General features: G+C 35.0%; 1 protein-coding gene across 2 annotated transcripts in view; it reads right to left on the bottom strand.

Annotated features, from left to right (window-relative positions):
- BLTP3B (bridge-like lipid transfer protein family member 3B) overlaps window positions 1–26,127 on the bottom strand; it is an 85,862-nt gene that overhangs the window by 12,884 nt on the left and 46,851 nt on the right. For both annotated transcript variants that reach the window (XM_061125559.1, XM_061125558.1), the window contains 9 exons: window positions 22,892–22,975; window positions 21,067–21,249; window positions 20,421–20,539; window positions 17,762–17,903; window positions 13,976–14,169; window positions 11,031–12,532; window positions 10,531–10,703; window positions 6,271–6,413; window positions 5,430–5,580 (listed from right to left, as the gene is read on the bottom strand). In XM_061125559.1, the coding sequence (XP_060981542.1) occupies window positions 5,430–5,580; window positions 6,271–6,413; window positions 10,531–10,703; window positions 11,031–12,532; window positions 13,976–14,169; window positions 17,762–17,903; window positions 20,421–20,539; window positions 21,067–21,249; window positions 22,892–22,975 (2,691 nt within the window). The remainder of the gene's footprint in view (window positions 1–5,429; window positions 5,581–6,270; window positions 6,414–10,530; window positions 10,704–11,030; window positions 12,533–13,975; window positions 14,170–17,761; window positions 17,904–20,420; window positions 20,540–21,066; window positions 21,250–22,891; window positions 22,976–26,127) is intronic.

Here is a 26,127-nt window from a genome sequence, read left to right as displayed (position 1 = left end):
CACAGAAATCCCTTGCATTCCTATACACTAACAATGAAAAAACAGAAAGAGAAATTAAGGAAACAATACCATTCACCATTGCAACAAAAAGAATAAAATACTTAGGAGTATATCTACCTAAAGAAACAAAAGACCTATACATAGAAAACTATAAAACACTGATGAAAGAAATCAAACAGGACACAAACAGATGGAGAAACATACCATGTTCATGGGTTGGAAGAATCAATATTGTCAAAATGGCTATTCTACCCAAAGCAATCTATAGATTCAACGCAATCCCTATCAAGCTACCAACGGTATTTTTCACAGAACTAGACCAAAGAATTTCACAATTTGTATGGAAATACAAAAAACCTTGAATAACCAAAGTAATCTTGAGAAAGAAGAATGGAACTGGAGGAATCAACCTGCCTGACTTCAGACTCTACTACAAAGCCACAGTCATCAAGACAGTATGGTACTGGCACAAAGACAGAAATATAGATCAATGGAACAGAATAGAAAGCCCAGAGATAAATCCACAAACCTATGGACACCTTATCTTTGACAAAGGAGGCAAGGATATACAATGGAAAAAAGACAACCTCTTTAACAAGTGGTGCTGGGAAAACTGGTCAACCACTTGTAAAAGAATGAAACTAGAACACTTTCTAACACCATACACAAAAATAAACTCAAAATGGATTAAAGATCTAAATGTAAGACCAGAAACTATAAAACTCCTAGAGGAGAACATAGGCAAAACACTCTCTGACATAAATCACAGCAAGATCCTCTATGACCCATCTCCCAGAATATTGGAAATAAAAGCAAAACTAAACAAATGGGACCTAATGAAACGTAAAAGCTTTTGCACTACAAAGGAAACTATAAGTAAGGTGAAAAGACAGCCCTCAGATTGGGAGAAAATAATAGCAAATGAAGAAACAGACAAAGGATTAATCTCAAAAATATACAAGCAACTCCTGCAGCTCAATTCCAGAAAAATAAATGACCCAATCAAAAAATGGGCCAAAGAACTAAACAGACATTTCTCCAAAGAAGACATACAGATGGCTAACAAACACATGAAAAGATGCTCAACATCACTCATTATTAGAGAAATGCAAATCAAAACCACAATGAGGTACCATTACACGCCAGTCAGGATGGCTGCTATCCAAAAGTCTACAAGCAATAAATGCTGGAGAGGGTGTGGAGAAAAGGGAACCCTCTTACACTGTTGGTGGGAATGCAAACTAGTACAGCCGCTATGGAAAACAGTGTGGAGATTTCTTTTTTTTTGTTTTGTTTTTTTTTTTTTGAGATTTCTTAAAAAACTGGAAATAGAACTGCCATATGACCCAGCAATCCCACTTCTGGGCATACACACTGAGGAAACCAGATCTGAGAGAGACACGTGCACCCCAATGTTCATCGCAGCACTGTTTATAATAGCCAGGACATGGAAGCAACCTAGATGCCCATCAGCAGATGAATGGATAAGGAAGCTGTGGTACATATACACCATGGAATATTACTCAGCCATTAAAAAGAATTCATGTGAACCAGTCCTAATGAGATGGATGAAGCTGGAGCCCCTTATACAGAGTGAAGTAAGCCAGAAAGATAAAGAACATTACAGCATACTAACACATATATATGGAATTTAGAAAGATGGTAACGATAACCCTAGATGCAAAACAGAAAAAGAGACACAGAAATACAGAACAGACTTTTGAACTTTGTGGGAGAATGTGAGGGTGGGATATTTCAAAAGAACAGCATGTATACTATCTATGGTGAAACAGATCACCAGCCCAGGTGGGATGCATGAGACAAGTGCTCAGGCCTGGTGCACTGGGAAGACCCAGAGGAATCAGGTGGAGAGGGAGGTGGGAGGGGGGATCGGGATGGGGAATACATGTAACTCCATGGCTGATTCATATCAATGTATGACAAAACCCACTGAAATGCTGTGAAGTAATTAGCCTCCAACTAAAAAAAAAAAAAGTGCTGTTTAATTTCAATAAAGCACCCATAGAATAGCTTTATTTATTTATTTTTTTCCATAGAATAGCTTTAAAAATAAAAGTTCGTAGTGGAACTTCTTCAGAGAATTGGCCTCATGGTAAGTAAATATTTTTATTTATTTTAAATTATCCAGCTCCAAAAAGAATAAGAGGCACCAGGCACGTGGCACCATCAGAATTAAAAATAAGCAGGGAACGGAAAAGTAAGACAGGTAGTAAGGCTGTTCACTCAAAATACGTTATCTAAATTTCTGTGCCAAAGGTAGACCAAAAACAGCTTTCTAATAGCAAAGGGAAAATACAATCAGTTTCACAATTCATACAACCCATGCGATAAAAACAAACTGTTCTGGAAAGGTGAAACTATTTCATTTATTGAGATTATCTGTCCCAGGGACCCTTATAAGAAGGCCCCACTAATGAAATTCATGATGAAAAGATGTTTATTTTCCCTCAGTATGTATGTGAATACTTTAGTCTTACAGAAGTCAAACGTATACATATTTATGAAAGGGAGAAGGGTGCGAGAAATTAAAGATATGTATATCTATGCACCAAGGATAGATCTCCTTACACAACACAAAGTGGAGAGTTGTTTTAAAACTTTTATTTCAGATAAAAAATGACATTTCATTATTGTCAGCACTAATTGCTAAGATTCAAAATAAATAGTATAGATATCAGAAGAATTCAAAAAGACTCCCAGGGAATTCTGGTGGTCCACTTAATAACACTTGCCAGGGGCCAGGTTCCATCCCAGATCAGAGAATATGAGCCACATGGTGTGGACAAAAAGAAAAAAATAACAAAACTTTCTAAGAATTCTTTAAACAATTAAGAAATCACGTATTTTTAATTTTTAAAAATAGAAAGTAAAAGAAATGGCCACAAACTCACAGTGGTTAATGTTCTTTCCTGTACCAAGAAAACCAAGAGTTAACTAACTTTTCTATTTAACAGTAAGAATAATTCAAAACAAATAACTTGGTAAGTGTGATTTTATTTTGCCTTTTATCTATCTATATTATAACTACATATGTCTATCTACACACACACACAGATATACTCACTCCAGGGCCCTGAGAGTCATAAATCATTTCGAATAAAAAGAGTATTTAGAGCAGAATTAAAACAAAATCACTTCTCCCTACTACCTCTTATGCCATGAAACTTTAAAAAGGCTTCCCATGAAAGGGATCCAAACTCTACACATTATTATAGAAAAACTGAAACAAAACCAAAAACAACTTTATAATTTTAACTGTTCATGTCAGAGTGACAGTGTATATAAACTGTAGATCAAATTACAATCTTTGTTCATATGGCTTATTAATGTCTTAAATGTTCAAGCTAAACTTTTTTTTCTCCTTTTCCCTTTATTCTCTTTCCCTTTCCTTTCTTGTTATTTTGTTTATTTTTAAACCAAGACAGCTGTAAAAAAATATATATATATATATTAAGGTATTAGACAGTACTGCCTGTATAACCCATACATACAAGGTATTTCAAAATAATTTCTACAGTTAGAAACAAGATGAAGCAAAGCAATAGGACATGGTAATAAGTAGGGTATAAAGCAAAAAACTGTGCAAAAAAGTGTTTGGTTGGGTATAGAACAGGGTTTAGCTTTTGAAATTTTACATTCCATCTTTTTTTGTTGTTTTTTCATCTACTATAAAATCTTTCCAACTACATATATTGAATACTTAGCTTCTTTCATTTTGTATGCTATTGGGATTGACATTTCCTAATACGAAATTCTTGAATTTCTTTTTAGGAGATACATTGTAAACTGCAAGGCCTACACATAGAAAAAATCAGGAGGTAACTTTCTTCTATGATGCTGGTTTGTAGACAAATACACATTTACCTGCAATTCCCAGGATGTGAGGTGATAGCATGTTTGTTTGATATCATGCAGGATTGCATGTATTTCAACATGTATTATATCAGATATAGCATTCTGTACATGTAGCAAAGAAAAATATTACAGCTAAGTGACTTTTCAAAAGATTAAAAAAACTGAACACTGTCATTTAAATTTCTCAGCATAATTATTTTAATAAATTCACGTCTTTAAATGACTGAAAACTATGAGTGATAATTCCATATAAAGCTTGAAAAAGGAATGATTTAATGTAGCATTCCTCGTCATACACGGCATGTTTTTTTGCTTATATCCCTCTGTACTTAGGAGAATGTGTTGATCTTAGAATGAAAACCCAAAAGAACAGGATACATGATTTTACCAAGTATCAAGTATAACACCAGACTCAGGAAATACTTGCTTATAAGCAAGATAACAGAAAATAAAGCAAGATAATTCAACATTCAAAAAACTAAGATCATGGCATCTGGTCCCATCAATTCATGGAAAACAGATGGGGAAACAATAGAAACAGTGACAGACTTTATTTTCTTGGGTTCCAAAATCACTATGGATGGTGACTGCAGCCATGAAATTAAAAGACACTTGCTCCTTGGAAGAAAAGCTATGACAAACATAGTGCACTGAAAAGCAGACATATTACTTGGCCAACAAAGGTCCGTCTAGTCAAAGCTATGGTTTTTCCAGTGGTCATGTATGGATGTGAGAGTTGGACTATAAAGAAGGCTGAGCACTGAAGAACTGATGCTTTTGAACTGTGGTGTTGGAGAAGACTCTTGAGAGTCCCTTGGACTGCAAGGAGATCCAACCAGTCCATCCTAAAGGAAATCAGTCCTGAATATTCATTGGAAGGACTATGCTGAAGTTGAAATTCCAATACTTCGGCCACTTGATGCAAAGAGCCGACTCATTAGAAAAGACCCTGTGATGCTGGGAGACATTGAAGGCAGGAGGAGAAGGGGACAACAGAGGATGAGATGGTTGGATGGCATCACCGACTCAGTGGACATGAGTTTGAGCAAGCTCCAGGAGATGGTGAAGAACAGGGAAGCCTGGCTTGCTGTAGTGCATAGGGTCACAAAGAGTCAGACGTGACCAAGCAACTTAACACCACCAAGACAATGGAATACAAAAATTGACACTTATTCTGGTGTTGAACTAACTAACTTTGACCTTTCAGGATTACCATCCAGTGTGTTAGGGTTAGGGTTAGGGTTAGGGTTACTCTTGTCATGTAGAAAAAATCTTAGTTTTCTCAAATCTATCATTTCAAAGAATGGGAAGACTCAAAAAATTAAAGACGGAACTTAGCAGAAACAAAAAGAAATTAGAGAGTACCTCTTCAATAGATTGTGTTTCTAATAACTTAAAGTACTTTATGGAAATACGATAATCTAAAAAAATAAATCTTTTGCATCATTATAAATAAATATCATTTTCCTTGAATTTATTTACATCAAAGGTAGAAATGCTGCTGACATATATATTAAAATAGAAAACAAGCTTAAATCACATTAAAGTCTTACCTATTGGACGATGACTAAGGTAATGCCGTAAACTGATATTGCCTAACTGATCTGGTATCACTTGGTCCACTTGAAGACAGATTTCCGTATCTTCACCTCGGATGTCAATTTCCCCATTAACACCAGTAATTTTAAATACCACAACTGACATCTAAAAAGGATTGCATAAATAATATTAGTATACCAAATAATTCAAAACAAAATTTAGGAAAAACACAGGAAACTACTATAACCTCTAAAAATACAACTGTGACTTAATAAAATAAAAATATATTTGTGACCAACAGAAAGCAGTTATTATATTACGGTTATAAACTTCCACTTCCTTTCTTTCTGCTCAGTCAAGAGAATTGTTTTGGGTCACAAAGATTAAATATATGACAGTTTTGTTATATATTTTTCATTAGCTTTTCATTAAAAGCTGAACACATTTTCTAAGGCATCTATAAGAATACTTCATTAGGTGAAGAGGGCTTGAAATAAACCAGTAACATTTCTTTTGAAGACAGCCCCTCATAAGGACTGACTACCATCCTTACTATCAAACTTTTTCATAGTAGATTTAATCAAATTAAAATAAAGGTCAAAACACAAAGAATGGAAAAAAGATAGAATCTTTCCTCTTCAACACAATTTTTTAAAAAAATTTAGAAAAATGAAATTCAGAGAATAACAATTCAGTAAGAGTGAAGGAAAAATGTCAAGAGGAGGAAGAACAAAGTAAATTACCCACAATCTCAGTCAATTATTTTTACATATCAGTGCCCATAAATGGGTACACATTGAATATGAGATAAAGTTGGTGGCAGTTCTCTTCATAGAATGTCTCTGAAAAGATTACCAGGTCATCATGACTTTCTTGAACACCCTCTGAATTTGTACTGATGGCATCTGGAGAGGTTTCACCGTAATTCTGTAGGTTTGCACTGGCATTTGTCTGATCTGCTGGGCTCGGGTAATTTGTAGTTGAATTCTTTTTAATACCTGAAATAAGATAAAAATAAACTGATAAATTAAAATCAGTTTATACATGATCCAATAATGTTACATTTATCTAACCAAAATGGACTGTTCCTTCAACTCTTTCTTAAGCATAGTCTTATTTAAGAAGACAAGAAGCAAAGAAAAATTAAATTGCAGTTAGTCAGCAAAAAGTAAGAAATAACTTTCCACAATAAGGTGTTAGAGATATTAAACCCTAAACTTATTATTAAAGAAGTCCACCGCAGCCAGCCAGTCTGTGTTCCTTCCATTGCAGGGGTGGTGCTGGTGTTACTGGCCGCTCCTGGTCAGCCAGCTTTGCCTCCTCTGTTCTATCCAACATTCAGTGACCCCAGTCTGCCCATTTCATTTCCCTTTTCAGTACCCTACAGTTCTTCTACATGAAGTTAATACTACTATTGTCAATGTGATTGTTTTCCATCCTTACCAACCTGCCTTAATTCCTCAATGAGCTCTTTTTCAATATATCTCAAACTCCCTATGGTAAAAGATAATTTTTAAAAATTTGTGTTCATAACAGATCAACACTTTTTAGAAATACCATAAAAAAGAATTATTGAAATGAAAATGAATCTAGAAAAATGAGACGGGCCAAATACACAAAACAAAGCCTCTTTTTTTTTTTTCACTTCAATCATGCCTGGATTCTGACTTTATATTAAAAAAAAAAAGAAAAGCTAGTAATTCTAAAAATGATTTCAAGGATTAATTCACTGAATGACAAAACAATCAAGTCAGTCATTCTCTAAACCCTTTTGCTTACACGACAGCATTTTACAAAGCTTTACTTTGCTGTTGTTATAAACATCTTGATCATAAGTCTTCACAACACTTCACTAAATGCATTATAGAATGAGTATCACTTTCATTCACTGAAAGAACATTCTTCTGAATGTAGCTTGCAAGCAGCTTGTTAAAAATTTCTTTTTTTCAGATGTACATTATAATTTGACATCTGTGTACACTACAAAGTGCACCATCAAAAGACTAGTTTACCATCCATAATGATAAAATTGATCTCCTCCATCCATTTTGACCATTTCCCCATCCCCTTGCCCTCTGGTAACAACCAATCTGCTTTCTCTATCTATAAACTTGTTTTTGCTCTGTTTTCATTTTGTTCTTTAAAAAATATAACCCACAATATGAGTGAAATCATATAGTATTTGTCTTTCTTTGTAATAATTTTTATTATTATATTTACTACTATATATAATCAGGTTCTAATTCAGTGCCTAACAAAGCAAGTAGGTGTTCAATAAATTACCTATTGAATGGATAAATAAAATGATTTTTAGGTTGGAGAAATGCATATAAATAAAAATTATAGTATGAATAAATTCCCACATTTCACAGGGAGTTCCTAACACTGCCAGAGGTTAAGAAAGTAATATTTAAGATACAGTAAAAAGAAAGAAAAAAGAATATTCCAGGCACAGGTACAAAGACTGAGGAAGTCTGTCCTAGTAAAGAGACTGACAGAAAGACTGACATATACTATACAGTAAATATTACGGTACAACTTAAGGGTAGTAAGCACACGGCAAACAGCAGAAATGCAAGCTGGGGCCAGGTCACACAGAGCACTGTCAGCAACATTAGGCTTCTTTTTAAATCAACAGCCTTACAGCAGTTAAAACGTATCAGGACTAAAATGGAAACTGACATGATAATATACACATTTTAAAAGAATATTCTGCCTATGAAATGAAAAAAAACTGGGGAGGCTAGTTTGAAATCTGTGGTGGGCTGGCAGTCTAGCTATAGGTTTGTTCGTTTATAAATATGTATATATGTTCAAAAATACAAATTCACAATATATATGTGTATGTAAATTGTGTGTGTGTGTGTGTGTGTCTGTGTATGTTAGTGTTCATATGTGGAAACATACATGAAAGTGAAGTGAAAGAGTTAGTCACTCAGTCATGTCCGACTTTTTGTGACGCCATGGACTATAGCCTGCCAGGTTCCTCTGTCCATAGAATTCTCTAGGCAAGAATACTGGAGTGGTTAGCCATTCCCTTCTCCAGGGATCTTCCCAACCTAGAGATCAAACCTGGGTCTCCTACACTGAGGCAGATTCATTATCATCTGAGCCACCAGGAAGCCACGTAAACATACCAACATGTACATAAAAACACAAAGAAAAATGTCTGGAATTATATATACCAAAAGTCAACGGTAGCTGTTTCCAGAATGGGGAACGGTATCAAGGGCAGAGTAACAGTGGTATTACAGTGATACCTTAAATTTTTACTCTAGATATTTCCATGACATCTGATGCTTTCTTAAATGAGAAAGAACTCATATATTTCTTATAAAACTAAAACAAAACACAGAAAAAATAAGTCCTTTCCTAATGAGAATAATTCCTTTAACAGAAAGAAACTTATTACAGTTAAAGAGAACTATGAATACATAGTCATATATCATTTAAGCATTACACATAAAATCAAATGCCCTTGTATTTTTCAAGATCCTAAAAACAGTCTACAGATAGAATGTATTCTAAGGCAGTTATTAGAAATAAAACTGATAAAAATTAATGAACAATGATACTAATTATAGCATCTTATAGCTGTGAAAAAAACTAAAAACAATCTAAACATCCAATATCAGGGAAACAATTAAAAGGTCAGGGTACATTCTTATGACAATTTAATAACTTAATACTGGTTAAAAAAAAACAGGCTGAAAACCATATATATGGAGTGATACTATATATCCATGTATGGAAATATATATATACATTTACAAGATAAATTATAATTGGTATCTCTAGATTGTGGGATTTTTGGGTTATTCTCCAAATTGTAGTAGTTTATATTTTCCAAATTTTCCACATTGAGAGGTAGTCACTTTTATTATTTAATTTTCAGAAATAAAAAAATCACTGATATTCTAAGAATAAATGGAGATGTTTTCTACAGGAACACTGTTTTTGAAGCATCATTTGATCACAAAACAGAAATCTTCTATTGAAGTAGAATCTTAAGCCTTGACGGGGGCAAGAGAACTAGGCAACAGAGGTATCTGAATCAAGAATACATTTCTATGACCCCTATCAGCACCTCATCTATATTTAACTGGTAAAGTATGCTGGGAAGATTACTGTGAATGGCCTATAAAAGGGCTTTTTGTTTACATACAGTAACCATTTCCCAAGTCTGGGGTGCTGGCATAGCATACTGGTTGGTTAAAAGCTTAGGTTCCTGAGTCAGACCAATTGAGATCCAAATGTGCCTCTATTACTTCTTACCTGGACAGTAATTTCTCCACGCTTCAGTTTCTAAAGCTATGAGCCTTTCCTAACCTAAGCCGTTTTCAACTGTATCAACAGGCTTTTACTATTCATATGCAAAGTAATTCCTAAGACCTGGCGTGCTGCGGTTCATGGGGTTGCAAAGAGTCAGACACGACTGACCGACTGAACTGAACTGAAACTTTAAGGTCTGTACAGGCAACTATTCTCTGGCTACAGTCCACAGTTTTATTCCTGTTCACAAAGTCCCCAATGTCTTAGTGATGGGGATGTCTAATACTAAGTCATTCCTAATGGTCTGTACTGGGGCATTCGTTGCTTCTGAATAAAATAGGGGAATCATGTAGTTCCATCATACACTATCACGTATGAAGGAGAATTCTGGTTATAGCAATCAATAGATCCGTTCTGGAAAAATTACAGTCATAGAACCACATAGACTGGAAAAATTACAGTCATAGTTGAGAATTCATCATGCAAAATTAAGCCAATCTAATCAAATTCCAGATACAGGGGTCCCTGTGATAGAGGCTAGTAGCATTAATGATCTAAATGATTTTACGATCTAAATGATTATATATAAATGACTTTATGATCTAAATGACTATATATAAATAACTGCTAAACATAGACCATAAAAAGGAAGGAGTATGTGGTCAAAAGAAGCACTAGAACAACTATTAGGAAGTTAGGTACAATGTTCTTTGTATTGTGTGTGTATGTGTGTATAAATAAATCTTTTTAGGCTATAACTGACTACTCAGTATAACTAAAAAAACCTTAAATGCCACTTCTAGGATTTTTGTGTATATAAATTCTTAAATTGTATTACTTTACCTTTTTCCAAAAATATATGACTATCACTTCCATCACTTTCTAATAACCGTTCTTCCAACATGCTGTCAAGTGAAATGGTGTCCAGGGAGGTTTGTGAGGGGCTTCTTCTCATGTTCTTACAAGAAACAGTGAGTGGAGCCAAGTTGGGTGGGCAACGGTCCTTAGGCTTTCCACTGTTAACAAACAACAGCACCAGAAGAACATCACGTAAAAGGACAAGGATACTTTCTAAAGAATATGTCAAACAAAAAATATATATATATATAATATACACAAAGTTTTAAAATCATATTATCTAAGGATAAGCTCAAAGTATTTTCATGTTCTTAAAAACTTATTTTTCAATGTGCTAATTTTAACAATGCCTCATTTACCATGGTTTTCTGTCCAAAGCACATGCACATGCTTGTGTGTTGTGCAGGCATGTGCGTGCGCACACACACGCACACACACACACAATTAAACAAACTCCCAATCCAAATCCAACAGTAAGTCATTACCTTAAGGATGACTGCGATTTGAGTGTTCTGATGGTGGGTGCTTCTTCTTTACTGATTTCCACATTCTCAGACAGTGACGCTGTTTCTGGAAGCAAATCTTCAGCCTTAAAGATTGACTCTATGGTTTCACTTCTTTTACTAGTTAAACTATTTGAAAGTATGTTCTGATTACCACCATCATCAAATGACAGTATACTTGAATCCTCTCTGTAGTTTAAGACACTATTTGAATCTGTGTAAGATGAATTCTTTTTGCCATTTGTTTCTGATCCAATTTCTCCTGAGCCACTTTGGCAAACAATTCCACTACTTTCATCTTCGCTTATTTTCCCTAAATTTTTATCTGATAAATAATCCAGAAAAGAAGTATCTTTTTGCAGATTTGTATCACTAGCTGATTTAAAAAGCAAAGGATCCTTCAAAGGGCCATGGCTAAGGTCAACACTCATAGATCTGTTGTCTGACATATGATTAAGAGTTATACTTCTAATCTGATTTATTCCACTACTAACTTGTTTTCTTTTTGAAGACAAAAATTCTCCATTTTCTGCAGGCAAATAATCCGGAACCACTGGGCTCAAACTTTCAGAAACAGGAGACTTAAGAGTATTTGCTTGATCCACAGGATGTAGCAAAAGAGCCACTTCTGCACTTTTAAGTAAAATTCCGATGCAAACAGATGTCTGACTAGCTGGACTACCAGTCACAGCTTCTACATCTTTCCTTAAATTCTCTGAAAGCAAAATAAGTGACTCGTGGAGGAAAAGCAAGAGCAAATACTGGTAGTGATTGATTTGCATACTGACATGTTTATGAACGTGAACCAGGACATGAATATCTGCATCTGATGATGGTGAAGAAAATCTTAAAAATGTATCTGAAGAAGGTTTCTGACCACCATTGGTCAAGGGATCAGATTCTGTACTGTAATACTCCTTCAAGAGCTTTTTTCGCTTCCATCGGCCAGTCAGATCACTAGATTCACTTTGTGATGTATTTAGAGAGGTTTGATTACAAGTCTGCAGTGATTTTTGTGACACTGCATACCTTTTTGGTTGACAAATCCAGATGGAAAGAGGGAAGGAATCTACGAAATTTATTGGTCGTCCTTTTCCACTTTTTATCCCTTCATAATCTATCCAAAATTGAGAAAAGTACACAGCCCAAACATCCGTGGCAGCCGAGGTTTTAAGAGTGTGTTTATTCAACTTGGGGGTAACATTGCCTTTATAAACTTCATGCAGTTTGGTATCCTGTTCATGAGCATGTCTCTGGAAGATTGGATGCAGAATATTAAAACTGTCACCAGATTTGGGGAAACTGGTATATGTTTTACTGAAAAAATCACAGTCTTTGAAGTCTTGAAATAAAGCTTCTAAATCAGAATGTCGACAGTTTGGACAGTGTCTTGTATTTGTAGCAATCATTTCAGAACTCTGAATAGAAATTGCACGTGGTTGATCTTGATGGCATTCAGATTTCATTTCAGAAGGAATGACAAACTAGAAGAGAAAAAAAAAACTAATCTAGGCTGACTTACAAATCCACCCAGCTTGAAGGTAAAGTAATGTGACAGCACAGAAATCCTTTTTTGACATTTCTCCCCCAAAACAGTATTTTTCTATCCTGACATAAAATATTCTCTCCCCCCAAATCTTATTAAACCAAATAAAAAAGGCTTAAATGATTAACAACTAAGAAAAGAACCAAAGGGGAAAAAAACCACAATGAAAGATGTACATAACACAGATATTTTTAGACTATCACAAAATAAAAGGGACAAAACTGAATTAAATCAAGTAAATAAATTATTAAATGTTTAGTATGCCCTGAGTGTGTGTATATATACTATGCCCTAAGTATCTAAGTGCCAAGTTTGGAAAAGAGAATTTTTTGTCATGATATTTTAAATTCAAGTGATCTAGAGGATCACTAGATAAGTAAATGGAATGACTGGATAATTGTCATTTGAGTAATTTATTCGGGAGAAAACTATTAAGAAAATAAACATAGGAGTATAGGTCAAACTATTTACCAAAATTATTTTCTACAGATAATAAAGCCCAGTCTTCAAAATATTTACAACAAAGAGTTCAAACTATACTATTGTTTTTTTTAGCTTCCTTCCTTTAAAGTTCAAATATCCATGGAATCCTGATTATCAACTACCTGGTGGCAATAAAAAGGAACTTTCCATTACCTCTAGACGTTAATAACAGAATAAATGCAACTAAAGCCCAGACACAATTTTAAAACTTCACTGTATTATTTACCCTTATTAAAAAAATTTTTATCAGCTCTGGTAAGAAGCAGGGGGAAAAAATGACATTTAGGACTTCCCTGGTGGTGTGGTAGCTAAGAATCCATCTGTCAATGCAGGGTACACAGGTTCAATCCCTGGTCCAGGAAGATTCCACATGCTGCCAGGCAACTAAGCCCATGCGCCGCAAGCACTGAAGCCCACGCTGGAGAGTCTGTGAGCCACAACCACGGAGCCCACACACTGCAACTACTGCAGCCCAGGCGCCTACAAACCACCCTCTGGACAGGAGAAGCCGCCACGCTGGGAAGCCTGAAACCTCAATAAGAGTAGGCCCCCCTCACGGCAGCTGGAGAAAGCCTGAGCACAGCAACGAAGACCCAGTGTAGTCAAAAATAAAACAAAGTATAAAGAAAAAACAACTGATCTCTAGTGCTCACCTCCAAATGGATGAGCAGTGGAAAAAATAAAAAAAGAAGAAAAGTAGAGAAAGAAGGAATGGGGAAAAGAGAGGAAGCAGTCCCTTAAAGCTTCTATAATTGAAAACAGATTAAAATTAAAATTAAGATTGCAATGAAGTTGACTTATATTTGAGTACCCATCTTAAATCCTGGAAATTACAATGCTGTTAACTTTTCTTCTGTAAAAATGGTCTTATTCTCACAGCCACTTGTTTATATGGTACCTTTAGCATTAAGCCATCGACTCGAATATCAACATGCTCATCAGATTTTGAATTGTCATTCAACTTGTACACAGCCATAAACTGATTAAGACTTTGTTTTAAATCCAACACAAACTGATTTAACCATAAAATACTTCTTTCATCCACAGTAAACTGTAGTGCATTCAGCTGGCTATAAAGGTTGGGAGATGGAACTGCGGAGAAAAAAAATTTAGAAAGATTTTAATAAACCGATAGTTCTAAATCTTCCCTGAGAACAGAAAATACATGTTTAAGCTTCATTCTTCCCACATTGACATTAAAATATTTTACAGTGTTATTTACAAAATTTAAGTGATACTATATCTGGAAAGGGATGGTAGCAAACATGTCTGGAGAGACAGGAAACCTCTTCAACGCTTCACTAATAGAAAAATATACAGTTTGATCTAAATCTGACTGCATAAATAAGAGGTATTGTTTGGATTTCTTTCCCTAATGTTACAGTCACCAAGAAGCAAACTTCAAAAATTTTACCTTCTTGCTCAAAGTATCACATCAAAGTTGTGATCCTCAGTCACGTATTTCTACAATGATTTACTACCTGACTTAATCTGAATTCTCTAAAATGAAAGAACCAAGCCTAATGACTAATTTCTTATGAAAGTGCTAAGTGAGACAGTTCTCCTTGAGGAGGGACAATTCACAAGTTCTATTCTCCACTTAATCCTAAGCCTAGAACAGTATCTGGTACCAAGTAAAAAATCAAGTATATCTTGAATAATCAAACAAATACACTCATAGATCCTCCAAAACATTGGACTCTTATGGGTTGAATAAACGTTTTAGTGCTAATTCATGTTAAACTAATATTCATAATTAGAGTGTATCACTCCCTGAAATCTGTATCTATTGCTTCATAAAAGCCATTATCATTTTCAGAGTATTTTGATGAAGATCTTTCATTCCAAAATTTCAGACCTATTTACTTTTACCAAAGCAAACAGTATGAATATCTAGAACTTTTAAAGTATGCTAATTTAAGGAAAATAAACACAAGGTGTGAGATACCAGTAGAGAAATGACATTGTAACAATGTCTTGAAGAGGATTTGTTTTCTTTCATTCATTTACTTTCTTTCAGCAGATTCAAAGAAGCCAACTACATTTACTGTATTGTATTAGGCACAAAGAATATAAAAAAGGTCACAGATCTTTCCTTTAAAAGTTCAGGGGTGATTACAAGAGACATATATGAAAGTAGAAAAATTAAAGTACAACAGAGACATCTTATCGGGGATGTGGAGGATAGTAAGGAGGTGAGCTGCTGAGGTAATCACATTGGGGAAAAAAGAAGAGGGAATCTCAAATATAGATTAGTGATAATGGCAGTCACAGAGAGAACTAGAGAGTAAATGTAGTCCAGAAGAACAGAAGAACTCTGACCGCAGATCTGGGACAGAGGAAGAAACTCAGTACACTAAGCAGTGAAAAGATCTATATGCAGTCTCTAACAGGGCTCTGCTTATGAACTAGGTTATCACGTAAGCTATTAAAGATATTTAAAATAAACTTGTAGAAAACTAGCATCATTAAAGGGAAAGGTCAGAATGTAAATCAAGTATGTTAAACAAATGCATACATTCAAAAACAGGACTAACAACACTATACTTATTGTTATGGTCTGAAATGCATCCCCTCAAATAGATAAGCTGAAGTTCTAACTCCAAATACCTCAGGAATAACTGTATTTGGAGATAGGCCTTTTAAAAACTCAATTATGGTCAAAATGAGTTTATAGGGGTGGGCCCTAGTCCAGTATGACAGGTGTGATAATGAGAGACTAGAAAACGGACACACACAGAAAAGACCATGTGTGGAGATAACCATCTAGAAGCCAAGAAGAGAGGTCTCCAAGGTAACAACCATGCCGACACTTCGACCTAGAATTCCAGCCTCTAGAACTGTGAGGAAACAAATTTCTGTTATTTAAACCACGGTCTGTAGTATTCTATTATGGTAGTCTTAGCAAACTGATACACTTTTATTAGCAGAAGTTCTCTCTAAACTGTAGGTTCCAGGGCATTTTTTTTTGGGGGGGGGGGGATTTTCTTTATATACAATATATAATGAATGCATGTAATATTTACAATCATAAAGAAAAGATTATACATTTTTAAAGTTGGAGCACTTAACAGAAAGATGAAATGTGAGAACTGCAAACGAATCCCTGTACAAAGGGATTCAATATGCCATGCTCTTTATTTCTGTATATGTTTGAAATTTTCCATAATAAAAAGTTAAAAGTAGCTAAACATAACCAACCAGTTTCACTCCTAAATATTAGGGAGCTCAGATTCAAATTGCTGTGAAGGAATTTTATATTTTTATCAAAAGAAAATGTATAGATTATAGAATATTTTAATTTCCTTGGTGCACATTAACAAAACTGATAAAAATAAACCTAGATTAGAAGTCAGAAATCTTGGAAACTATAGGCTTTACTCTGAAGAAAAATTACTAGTTCAATGAATGAGACATTATTTAAGGAAAACAATGGGGGGTGTTGGAAACAAAGGGATTATCCAATTACAGATAAATGACTGTAAACAACTGGAGGGCAGTGAAATACAATTTGGGGGTGAGGATGGGATGGGGTGGGAAGAATTTTGATTTAGAAAACCTATACTTGAGTTTCAGCTGTGCCACTTTATTCTTTATGAGGTGCTGAACAAATGCCTTAACCTATCTTAATTTTCAGTTTCTGTCAAGAAGGTAGAAGAGAAAACACATTTGAAACATACAAAAAGACCACTGAAAAGCATGAAGATGGTAAGGATTAGATCCTAAACAATTGGTACAAATGAGGATTGAAATAAAATAGTCTGATTTTTTTTTTCAAATTAATTTCCAGGCTATCTTCTTTTTTACAAAAAAGACATGAGCATCAGAAATTCCCTTTGAAACTAAAAACCTATATTAAGTGAATAGTAAACAAATGGGCTAAGTAGCCCAGAGAATTTGGAGTTCCACTTAAAAACTAACCCATTTAAAATTAAAAATAACATAAGCCATTTCATTTAAACACCTTTTTTCAACTATGATTTTCAACCAAAATAATGAAAAAGGTACTACATGAACAAAGGCAAATTTTTGTTTGAAGAATCAGATGAACTGAGACAACAGCAAAGAACACAAATGTATAGTCTGAAAGTAGCTTACAAATAAAAATTCATGTAATTCAATGTTTCTAACTAAAGACAAGTGCTAAAAGTTGTCCAAGGTATACATTTGGGTATCAAAATCCAGCCTCCCAAATTCTCTATAGCTAAACGGGTAACTTCATTCAGTTTAAAATGAATGATTACATTACATTATAGTTTACTATGTAATGATTACATTACAGTTTACTATATTTAGTTTTATATAAATGAAATATAAATGAGTTTTACTAAAGAAAAAACATTGATCTTATTCTACAAATAATCTAACTTTCATTCATTCTTTCATTTAACAACAGCTGCTAAGAACAAAAATGAGTCAAACCTCAGGAATAAAATTAAGCATGAATAGTACACAGTTCTTGATATGAAGGATGCTACAAGCTAGTAAGGAAAAAGAACACAGAAACAAATAAGTATGTAAAAATGCTCTACTAGAGTTATATACAAAACACAATGATTATAAGGGTAAAGAACAATAGACTTGTTTTTCTTTTTTCACATTTATAAAACTCAAAAACTTAGCAAGGAAAAATAAAACTTCATGAGTAATGAACAAACAAACACCAAACAGGGAATGCTCTTACTTGGAAAATCCTTCCCATCTGGATAGTAATACTCTGTGAACTCTATATAGACAGCTGACATTTCTTGTGGAAGATACAGGGATTTTTTATTGCAAGAAATCATACTTTTAGGGGAAGATCGACATTGTTCTGCTGTAGAGACCTAAAAAAAGAAATTAAGTTTATTGAAGTAACATGAAACAAAGCCCTTTCCACCAAAGATTTATGCAACACAAACATCACTTCAAATTCTTAAAACTATTTCCAATAATTAACTGCCACTGTAATCTTTATTATATATTTAATTTCACATTAAACTGTTTTAAAATAATACAAATCAATTTATAAAACCAAAACCTCTTTGGATTCTCATCAATTACAAACTCAATTCTGTACAAATTTCTTTGCAAATTTACTACTCTGAGGCTTACAACAAAAAATATTTCTGTAAGATAGTACAAATATATAAATGGCAGAGTCAGGACAAGATTCGAGTTTTAAAGACTAGACTACTTCCCAACTACGCATTTCATAATAATTCTTTACTATAATTCATTATTATGAAAAATAATATAACTAAATACAGACCTTTAGTTTAGAATAATAAAAAAATTATGGAGATGGACAGTGGTGATAATCACACAATAATGTGAATATACTTAATGTCAATGAACTGTACACTTAAAAATGGCTATAATGATAAATGTTATATATATTTTACCACAATAAAAATTTAAAAACAAGAGTACAACTATAAATGCACCTGTCATACAGTCTGAGCTTTCTTCCAAAAAAACTATTAGTTTTAAGATTCACATTACACATCTTTCACTCTCCACAAAACAGCTAATTATATCAAAAGCATGTATACAAATCTCTCCAAAGTTCAACAGATAGCATCTTATCAATTTCATTTATTTATGCTTGCTTATTAGCAGACCCAGGGATGTATCTCAAAGTTTTTTTTTTGTTGTTCATTCAACAAACATGTATATTTCTCACACAAAGTAGATACTCTTCACTGGTTTGTTTCCCTTTTATAAATTGCTAATCACAAGATGACTTTTGATTATCTGTATAGTCTTCTTAAATTTAAGTCAGTCCCTTATATTATCTAATAAGTTTTTCTATGTACTCATGGAAACAAATTCTTTTCAACTCTAGAGTGTCAAGTTATTTTAGTAGATAATAGTTTTTTTCCTTTTTAATAGTTAAAAAGTTTTCCAAACTGGGATGAACATACTATCTTATTTTCTTCCAGTTACTTTTGCTCTGTTTTGGTTCTCTGTGTATGTGGGATTTCTTTATTGTCCTTCATCCTTAATCATACAGGACTACAGGTGATCCTCCTTCCCCATTTCCATATGAACTTATTCAAATATAATACATTACATATAGAATATTAAGAAAGGGACAATTGTACAATAAGAAAATAACTCTTACATCAATGCATCTCCAAAATGGTATCATTGATATCTGGGCCAGATAATTCTTTGCTGTGGGGGCTGTAAAATGTTCAGCAGCATCACTCTCTACCCACTAGACATCAGCAGCAACCCCCTCCAGATGTGACAACCTCCCCCCAGTTGTGACAACTGTCCTCAGACATCACCAAGTGTCCCCTGCAGGACATAACTGGCCCCAGTCAAAAATTACTAAGTAAAATGAAAACTTTTCCGATAAAACCAAGTTTCAAAGACATAGATTTATCAAAATATACCAGAATAATTCATAAATGATAATATATACTTGAAATCCTTTATTTAAAAAAAAAAGGGTCATGTCCCTATTGTGTTGGTCTCAACGATTGGGATATCAGACCCTGTTGTATAATTATAGCCTGAATAAGACTGTTAGTATAAATGGGACAGAGTCCTTAGCTATAAAGTAATGTTCACAGGATAGCCAATACTTAGTCTGATTAAGCAAAAACTGTATTTTAGTTTCCTCCATGAAAACCTTTGTGTAATATGGAATCCGGCCTCCAAAGAGAGGTCTGGTCTTTGTTCCTGCTCCTGGGAGCTAATTCTAAACTCTTGGAATTTCCTATTCATGGAAGACCTCTGAGACCACAACTGATAGTATATGCTTCACAAGATGACTCAGAATGGGACTGACCACACTTGATAGTCTTAGTGGTATTTAGAGGGTGAAGGCTGTGTCATCTGGAATCAAGTCCACCCATAGAGACTGTATTCAACTACATGGGCAATATGTCATGCAAATTATTAAATGTTCATCCTGGGAGGCAAGGATGTTCCGAACTTGGAGCCCTCTCGAACTTCACTCTGGGCTCTCTTCCTATTGTCTAATTCATATCCCTCCCCTGTAATGAATGAGATGCTGAGCATGACTGATTTGAGTGAGTTCTGTGAGTTTTTCTAGTGAATTCTCGAATCTGTGGGCCATTCAGGGAAATCCAAAAACCTACAGCTGGTGTCAGAAGTCTTGTGCAGGCTTAGCAGTACGGGAAACTGAGCACTTAACCTCACATTTTGCCCAATTCTGGGTAACCATGCAAACAAAAATTAATGAACTGGTGTTTCCTATTCTAATTTAGTCATTTCACAAAGCTGGTCAAGATATTTATAAATAAAATGGTGGCACAGTTAATAAGAGCTGCTTGCAGGAGATACTAAAGGTGTTTATCAGAAGATTTAATGTAAAAAATAAAACATACCTGGTATATATTGAAATCAGCAAGTCTAACCACAACAGAACTAGACATTAACTTCACTTTGGATTGTTGAGATAACGCTGAAGGCTTTTTGGAAGCCCCTTTCAGAGCTGAATCTTTCTCTGCGGTAAACAAAAATTCCTTTCAATTTAGAGTAAAATTATTTTTAACAGTCACTCTTTTATTGTTAATCAGCTACTAGAAATATACATGAGCCCTAACTTCTCAAACAAGATAACATATGTGGAAACACTTTACATATAAACTGATATAAGAATGTAAGTTACTATGATGATTAGTTTCTTATTTGTGAGGATTATTCTTCAAACGGGAATCATACTTATATCACACTTAAGAAACTCTCATACAATAACTTTTGGTAGAACTCCTGTTAAAAAGAGAAACCTACCTGTCACTTAGGAGTCTGTAATATTCTACAGGGGTATTACTTCTATTAGTCATATTAATTTATAAAGCGCTTCTATCTATAATCCTATGATCTGAATGAGGTACAGGTTTCTTAGACATTAATTAAACACAATACTTATTTACAGAAAATATCATATGGTGAACATACACATACATCCTCACATATACACATACACAATTAGTATTAGGGGAGTGACATAATGTTGTTAAGGTAAAATACCTGTTTGTGTGTGCTGGGGAGAGGCATGTGTTGGGGATTTAGGAGGTGAACCTACATTATGATCCTTCACAGCCTGTTTAAGCATTTCCACGTTGCACTCAAATTCATGTAATAATTCGTTGGCCCATCCATTTTTTGTTTTGGTTGCATCACTAAAACACATCCAATGATTACAACTATCTCCTGTAAAATGAATAACAAGTATTTCACTGAAAAATGCACTTTTCACATATTCCATTATAGCAAAGCTCAAGCTGAAACTCCAATACTTTGGCCACCTGATGCGAAGAACTGATCACTGGGAAAGACCCTGATGCTTGGAAAGACTGAAGGTGGGAGGAGGAGGGGATGACAGAGGATAAGATAGTTAGATAGCATCACCGACTCGATGGACATGAGTCTGAGCAAGCTCTGGGAGTTGGTGATGGAGAGGGAGCCTGGCGTGCTGCAGTCCATGGGGTCACAGAGAGTCAGACACGACTGAGCAACTGAACTGAACTGAACTGAAAGCTTCTAGTAATATATTCATTTTCTCAAGGGATTCTTTAATCTTCCAATAAATTTGAAGCTTTCACCGACTACAGACATTAATCTTCCCACAAAATATGAGTAAAATATTTAGAACTGAGGGAGAGTATCAAAAGAAAATCACCAGGGAGGATTTGTATCTAGAACCCAGGCTTAGCAGACCATCACTCAAGTTTTGATAAGCAGCAGCACTGGCGGTCAAGCTTCATTAAATGCTCACCCACCCGGCCTAACCCCATTAGACAGAATCCTGGAAAATACCTTACAGAAAAAAAGGTTCTTCACCAGAGACATGTGGTAAAGTAACTGCTGATATACTGGTATGTATATATCTTTGGAGGAAAAATTTTAAATCAGGATTATTAAGTCTGTCTGTAGCAACTAAGAGAAGTAATATCTACGTAAAAGGGTTAAGAAAATAAAATCTACTTTATGACTACAAGTTTTACCTCGCAAATAAGAAAGATTTCTATGGTAAAAATTATATTCAATATATGTAAGTAACCAATGAATCAGGAGGACAGACAAAGTAACACAAAGTCCTTCAAACAAAACTCTAAATACCACAATCTTTAAATTCTATCAGGTACGAACACAAATATGAACAATACTGGGAGATTGAAATTTGTGAAGAGAAAAATTTGATCATGTTTTAAAAGTCCTAGAAAACTCTTTATAGCTATCTGTTTTTCCTTATTTGTATGAATTAAAAAATAAAAGTCATATACCACCAAAATGCAAAAATGGATATAAGGTCAAATTACTTAATTTGGCCATAAACATACATGTTTTCATTTTCATTATTTGGCGAGGGGGAATACCTATCAATATTTGATTATTAAAGAATCTATTAAATCTTACCTATTGATGAAATTTAGAAAGTACAGAAAAGTTTCAAAAAAGGTACCTGGAATCCTACAACTTAACTAAAATCACTGTTACCCTTTTGCTTTCTTTCTTTTTTGATTTTTGAATATATATAATTTAAAATGCAAAACATATTAATAACTTTCTTTTGTCACAGCTAACAAAATACAATACAGTACAAATGTAGTCTTCTATATTCTAATCTTTCTCAATTTCTAACAATTATATTTGCTAATAATCTACATAAACCTCAACATAAACTACATGAATGTTTTCTATGGCAATTATATTTTCTTTATAAGATACTGGCCAGGGGAAAAAAATATTGATCTCTTTTCTCCTTAAAAAATTAAATAAAAACAAATGCAATAGATCGGCTATAAAATTTAAAAGCAAGAGTTACGTAATTTAAAGAAACTGTTACACAAACCTGCTTTGTGATAAGGATAGTAGTCTATAGTCAGCTGTGTAAAGGACAGCTGCATAGCCCCTCCAGTGACACGCCTGTTTGACTCTGGGGAGAAAAAAAAAATGAAATTGAAAGAGAGACAGAGAAAGAAGGATTAAGCAAATATCAGAAACATTTCATTTACCACACCGGCAGTCCAAGCAGTGACAACTGTCTCTGTTACCAAAGTTAATACAATCAGGATTTTAGGAAATGCATTCAATCCAGTAAATATTATTGAGTCCTTATCATATGCAAGTACTAAGCTAAAAGGTGAAGATACAAGAATAGCAGAACTTTTATATTTACAGCCCTAGTCAGATGCCAAGCACTGTTTTAAAAATTTTAAGTGTACTTATTTGTTCTTCATGACGAACCTATAAAACAGGTAACATTAATCTGTTTACTTAACAAAATTAAATAGGTCAAGGTTGTACAACCAGTAAGTGCAGAGCTGGTTTTGAAACCAGGAAATCTTAACCACTACATTACACCATCTTGCCTCCTACTGAAGAAGCAACTGAATCTACTAGTTTAGGTGAATTATCTAAAGTCACATGGCTACATTAAGATTGGAAATATCTAAAACTGTTTCTATTTTGTTATGTCTGTTCATGTATTTTGTGTTTTAGATTCCACATGTACATGAGTAATAGACGGGGTAAGGGAGAACAGGATAAAGGCAGTCAAAAGGTATAAACTTCCATAGTTATCAGATAAGTAAGTACTAGGAATATAATGTACAACATGATACATATAATTAACACTGCTGTATGTTCTATATGAAAGTTGTTAAGAAAATAAATCCTACGAGTTCTCATCACAAGGAAAAATTTTTTTAATTTCTTTAATTTTGTGTCTATATGAGATGATGGATGGGCACTACATTTACTATGATGGTCATTTCATAACGTATGTAAGTCAAATCAATATGTTGTATGCCTTAAACTTATACAGTGTTACATGACAATTATATCTTGATAAAACTAGAAGGAAAAAAATAAAAAGGTTAAAAAAAAATCCAAAGGTAAACAGTCAGTGTAACTCCAACATAAAAATCAAATATTAAAACAGCCTGGACAGTATTTCCCTAGTGGTGCAGTAGCTAAGAATCTGTCTGCCAATGCAGGGGACAAGGGTTCGATCCCTGATCCAGGAAGATTTCACATGCTGTGGAGGAGCTGAGGCCATGAGCCACAATTACTGAGCCTACGCTCTAGAGCCCGTGGGCCACAACCACCAAGCTCATGCGCTGCAGCGACTGAAATCGTGTGCCGAGAGCGTGAGCTCTACAACAGAGGCCACTGCAGTGAGAAGTCTGGGCACCACAATGGAGACCCAGCACAGGCAAAAACAAAAGTAATAAAAAATAAAACAACCCAGCATGGACTAAACAAATACAAATTAGTATAAAGCTATGTACATACTCTCTATATTAATTTAACTCCAATTTATCTCACCTGGCAGAATTTCTAGCACAGAACTACAATTCCTTATCTAAAACACTTGGAGCCAAGTGTTTCAGAACTGCCTCAGCTTTTTAGTAAAGTAATATGGTATGTGTGTAAGAGTGTGTGTGTGTTTGTACACACACACACCACTGGCAGCAGGTTCTGAGGCAGCACCAAGCCATGCGTGCTAAGTCGCTCAGCCACGTCCTACTCTGTGCGACCCTACAGACCACAGCCCGCCAGGCTCCTCCGTCCATGGGGTTCTCCAGGCAAGAATACTGGAGTGGTCCAGTCCATGTCCTCCTCCAGCAGATCTTCCCAAACCAGGAACTGAACCCGTGTCTCTTAAGGTCTCCTGCACTGGCAGGCGGGTTCTTTTACCACTAGCACCACGTGGAAAGTTCACACAAAGTAATGAAAGACAGTAATTCTTCAGCAAAACTCAAGTATTTACACTAAATGGGTAAAATAAAGATGATAAATAGCAACATGCTCCATGGATAAACTTGTGCCAGAAAATAAACTCTTTACAAACTTATGAAAAAGAATTTCGGGCCCTTCTGGATTTTAGAAGAGCAGAGAACTGATTATAGATCTGTAGTGTGAGAAAGCTATTTTGGCAGAGGGGTTTTCTCCTTAAATAACAGCTTTTATATTATTCTATAAGGGACCAACCTAGACAGCTTATTAAAAAGCAGAGACATTACTTTGCCAACAAAGGTCCGTCTAGTCAAACCTATGGTTTTTCCAGTGGTCATGTATGCATGTGAGAGTGGACTATAAAGAAAACTGAGTGCTGAAGAATTGATGCGTTTCAACTGTGGTGGTCAAGAAGACTCTTGAGAGCCCCATGGACTGCAAGGAGATCCAACCAGTCCATCCTAAAGGAGATCAGTCCTGGGTGTTCACTGGAAGGACTGATGCTGAGGCTGAAACTCCAATACTTTGGCCACCTGATGAGAAGAACTGACTCGTTTGAAAAGACCCTGATGCTGGGAAAGATTGAAGACAGGAGGAGATGGGGATGACAGAGGATGAGATGGTTGGATGGCATCCCCAACTCAATGGACATGAGTTTGAGTAGACTCCGGGAGTTGGTGGTGGACAGGGAGGCCTGGCGTGCTGCAGTCCATGGGGTCGCAAAGTCCACGGTGTCGGACACAACTGAGCGACTGAACTGAACTGAACTGAACTGATAAGGGAATATAGAATGAGGAATGTAAAAGAGCTTAGAAAACACTTTTCTCTGTTTTTTGGCTTATCACTTAACCTTGACCCCTCATTTTGATATTTTGGTTTGTTTTAACTTTTTTTTGATTTGCCTTTCAAATATCACTAAAGCAGAAGATTCCACCTATAAGCTGAATGACACAAAGGTAGACAAACAAAAGACAACAAATCTCTCCAAACTTCAAATCTTCTTTAACCTTTTCTGCTCTTTATCTGGCAGCTGATATCTGGCTGCCCTGAGAAGGCAGGATAACTTCTATGGCTAAGTATCAGGGGCTGGTCTCAATATTCACTCTCAACGGTTATAAAAATTCACAGCAACAAATTTCATAGACATAGTTTTTGATTCAGGTCTGAGGCCCACAGGTTAGATACCTCCATTTAAAAGAGTTTCAGCTTGGAATTCCCTGGTGGCAGAGCCAACAAGAATCCACCTGCAATGCAGAGGACACAGGTTCGATCCCTGGTCTGCGAAGACTCCACACGCTGTGAAGCAACTAAGTCTGTGTCCCACAACTACTCAGCGTTCCAGAGCCT

The sequence above is a fragment of the Dama dama genome, chromosome 22 (genome assembly GCF_033118175.1).
Source record: "Dama dama isolate Ldn47 chromosome 22, ASM3311817v1, whole genome shotgun sequence".
In the NCBI taxonomy this organism is placed as follows: Eukaryota; Metazoa; Chordata; class Mammalia; order Artiodactyla; family Cervidae; genus Dama; species Dama dama.
The sequence above is the reverse complement of the archived record's forward strand: the minus strand, read 5'-3'. Positions and strand labels throughout refer to the sequence as shown.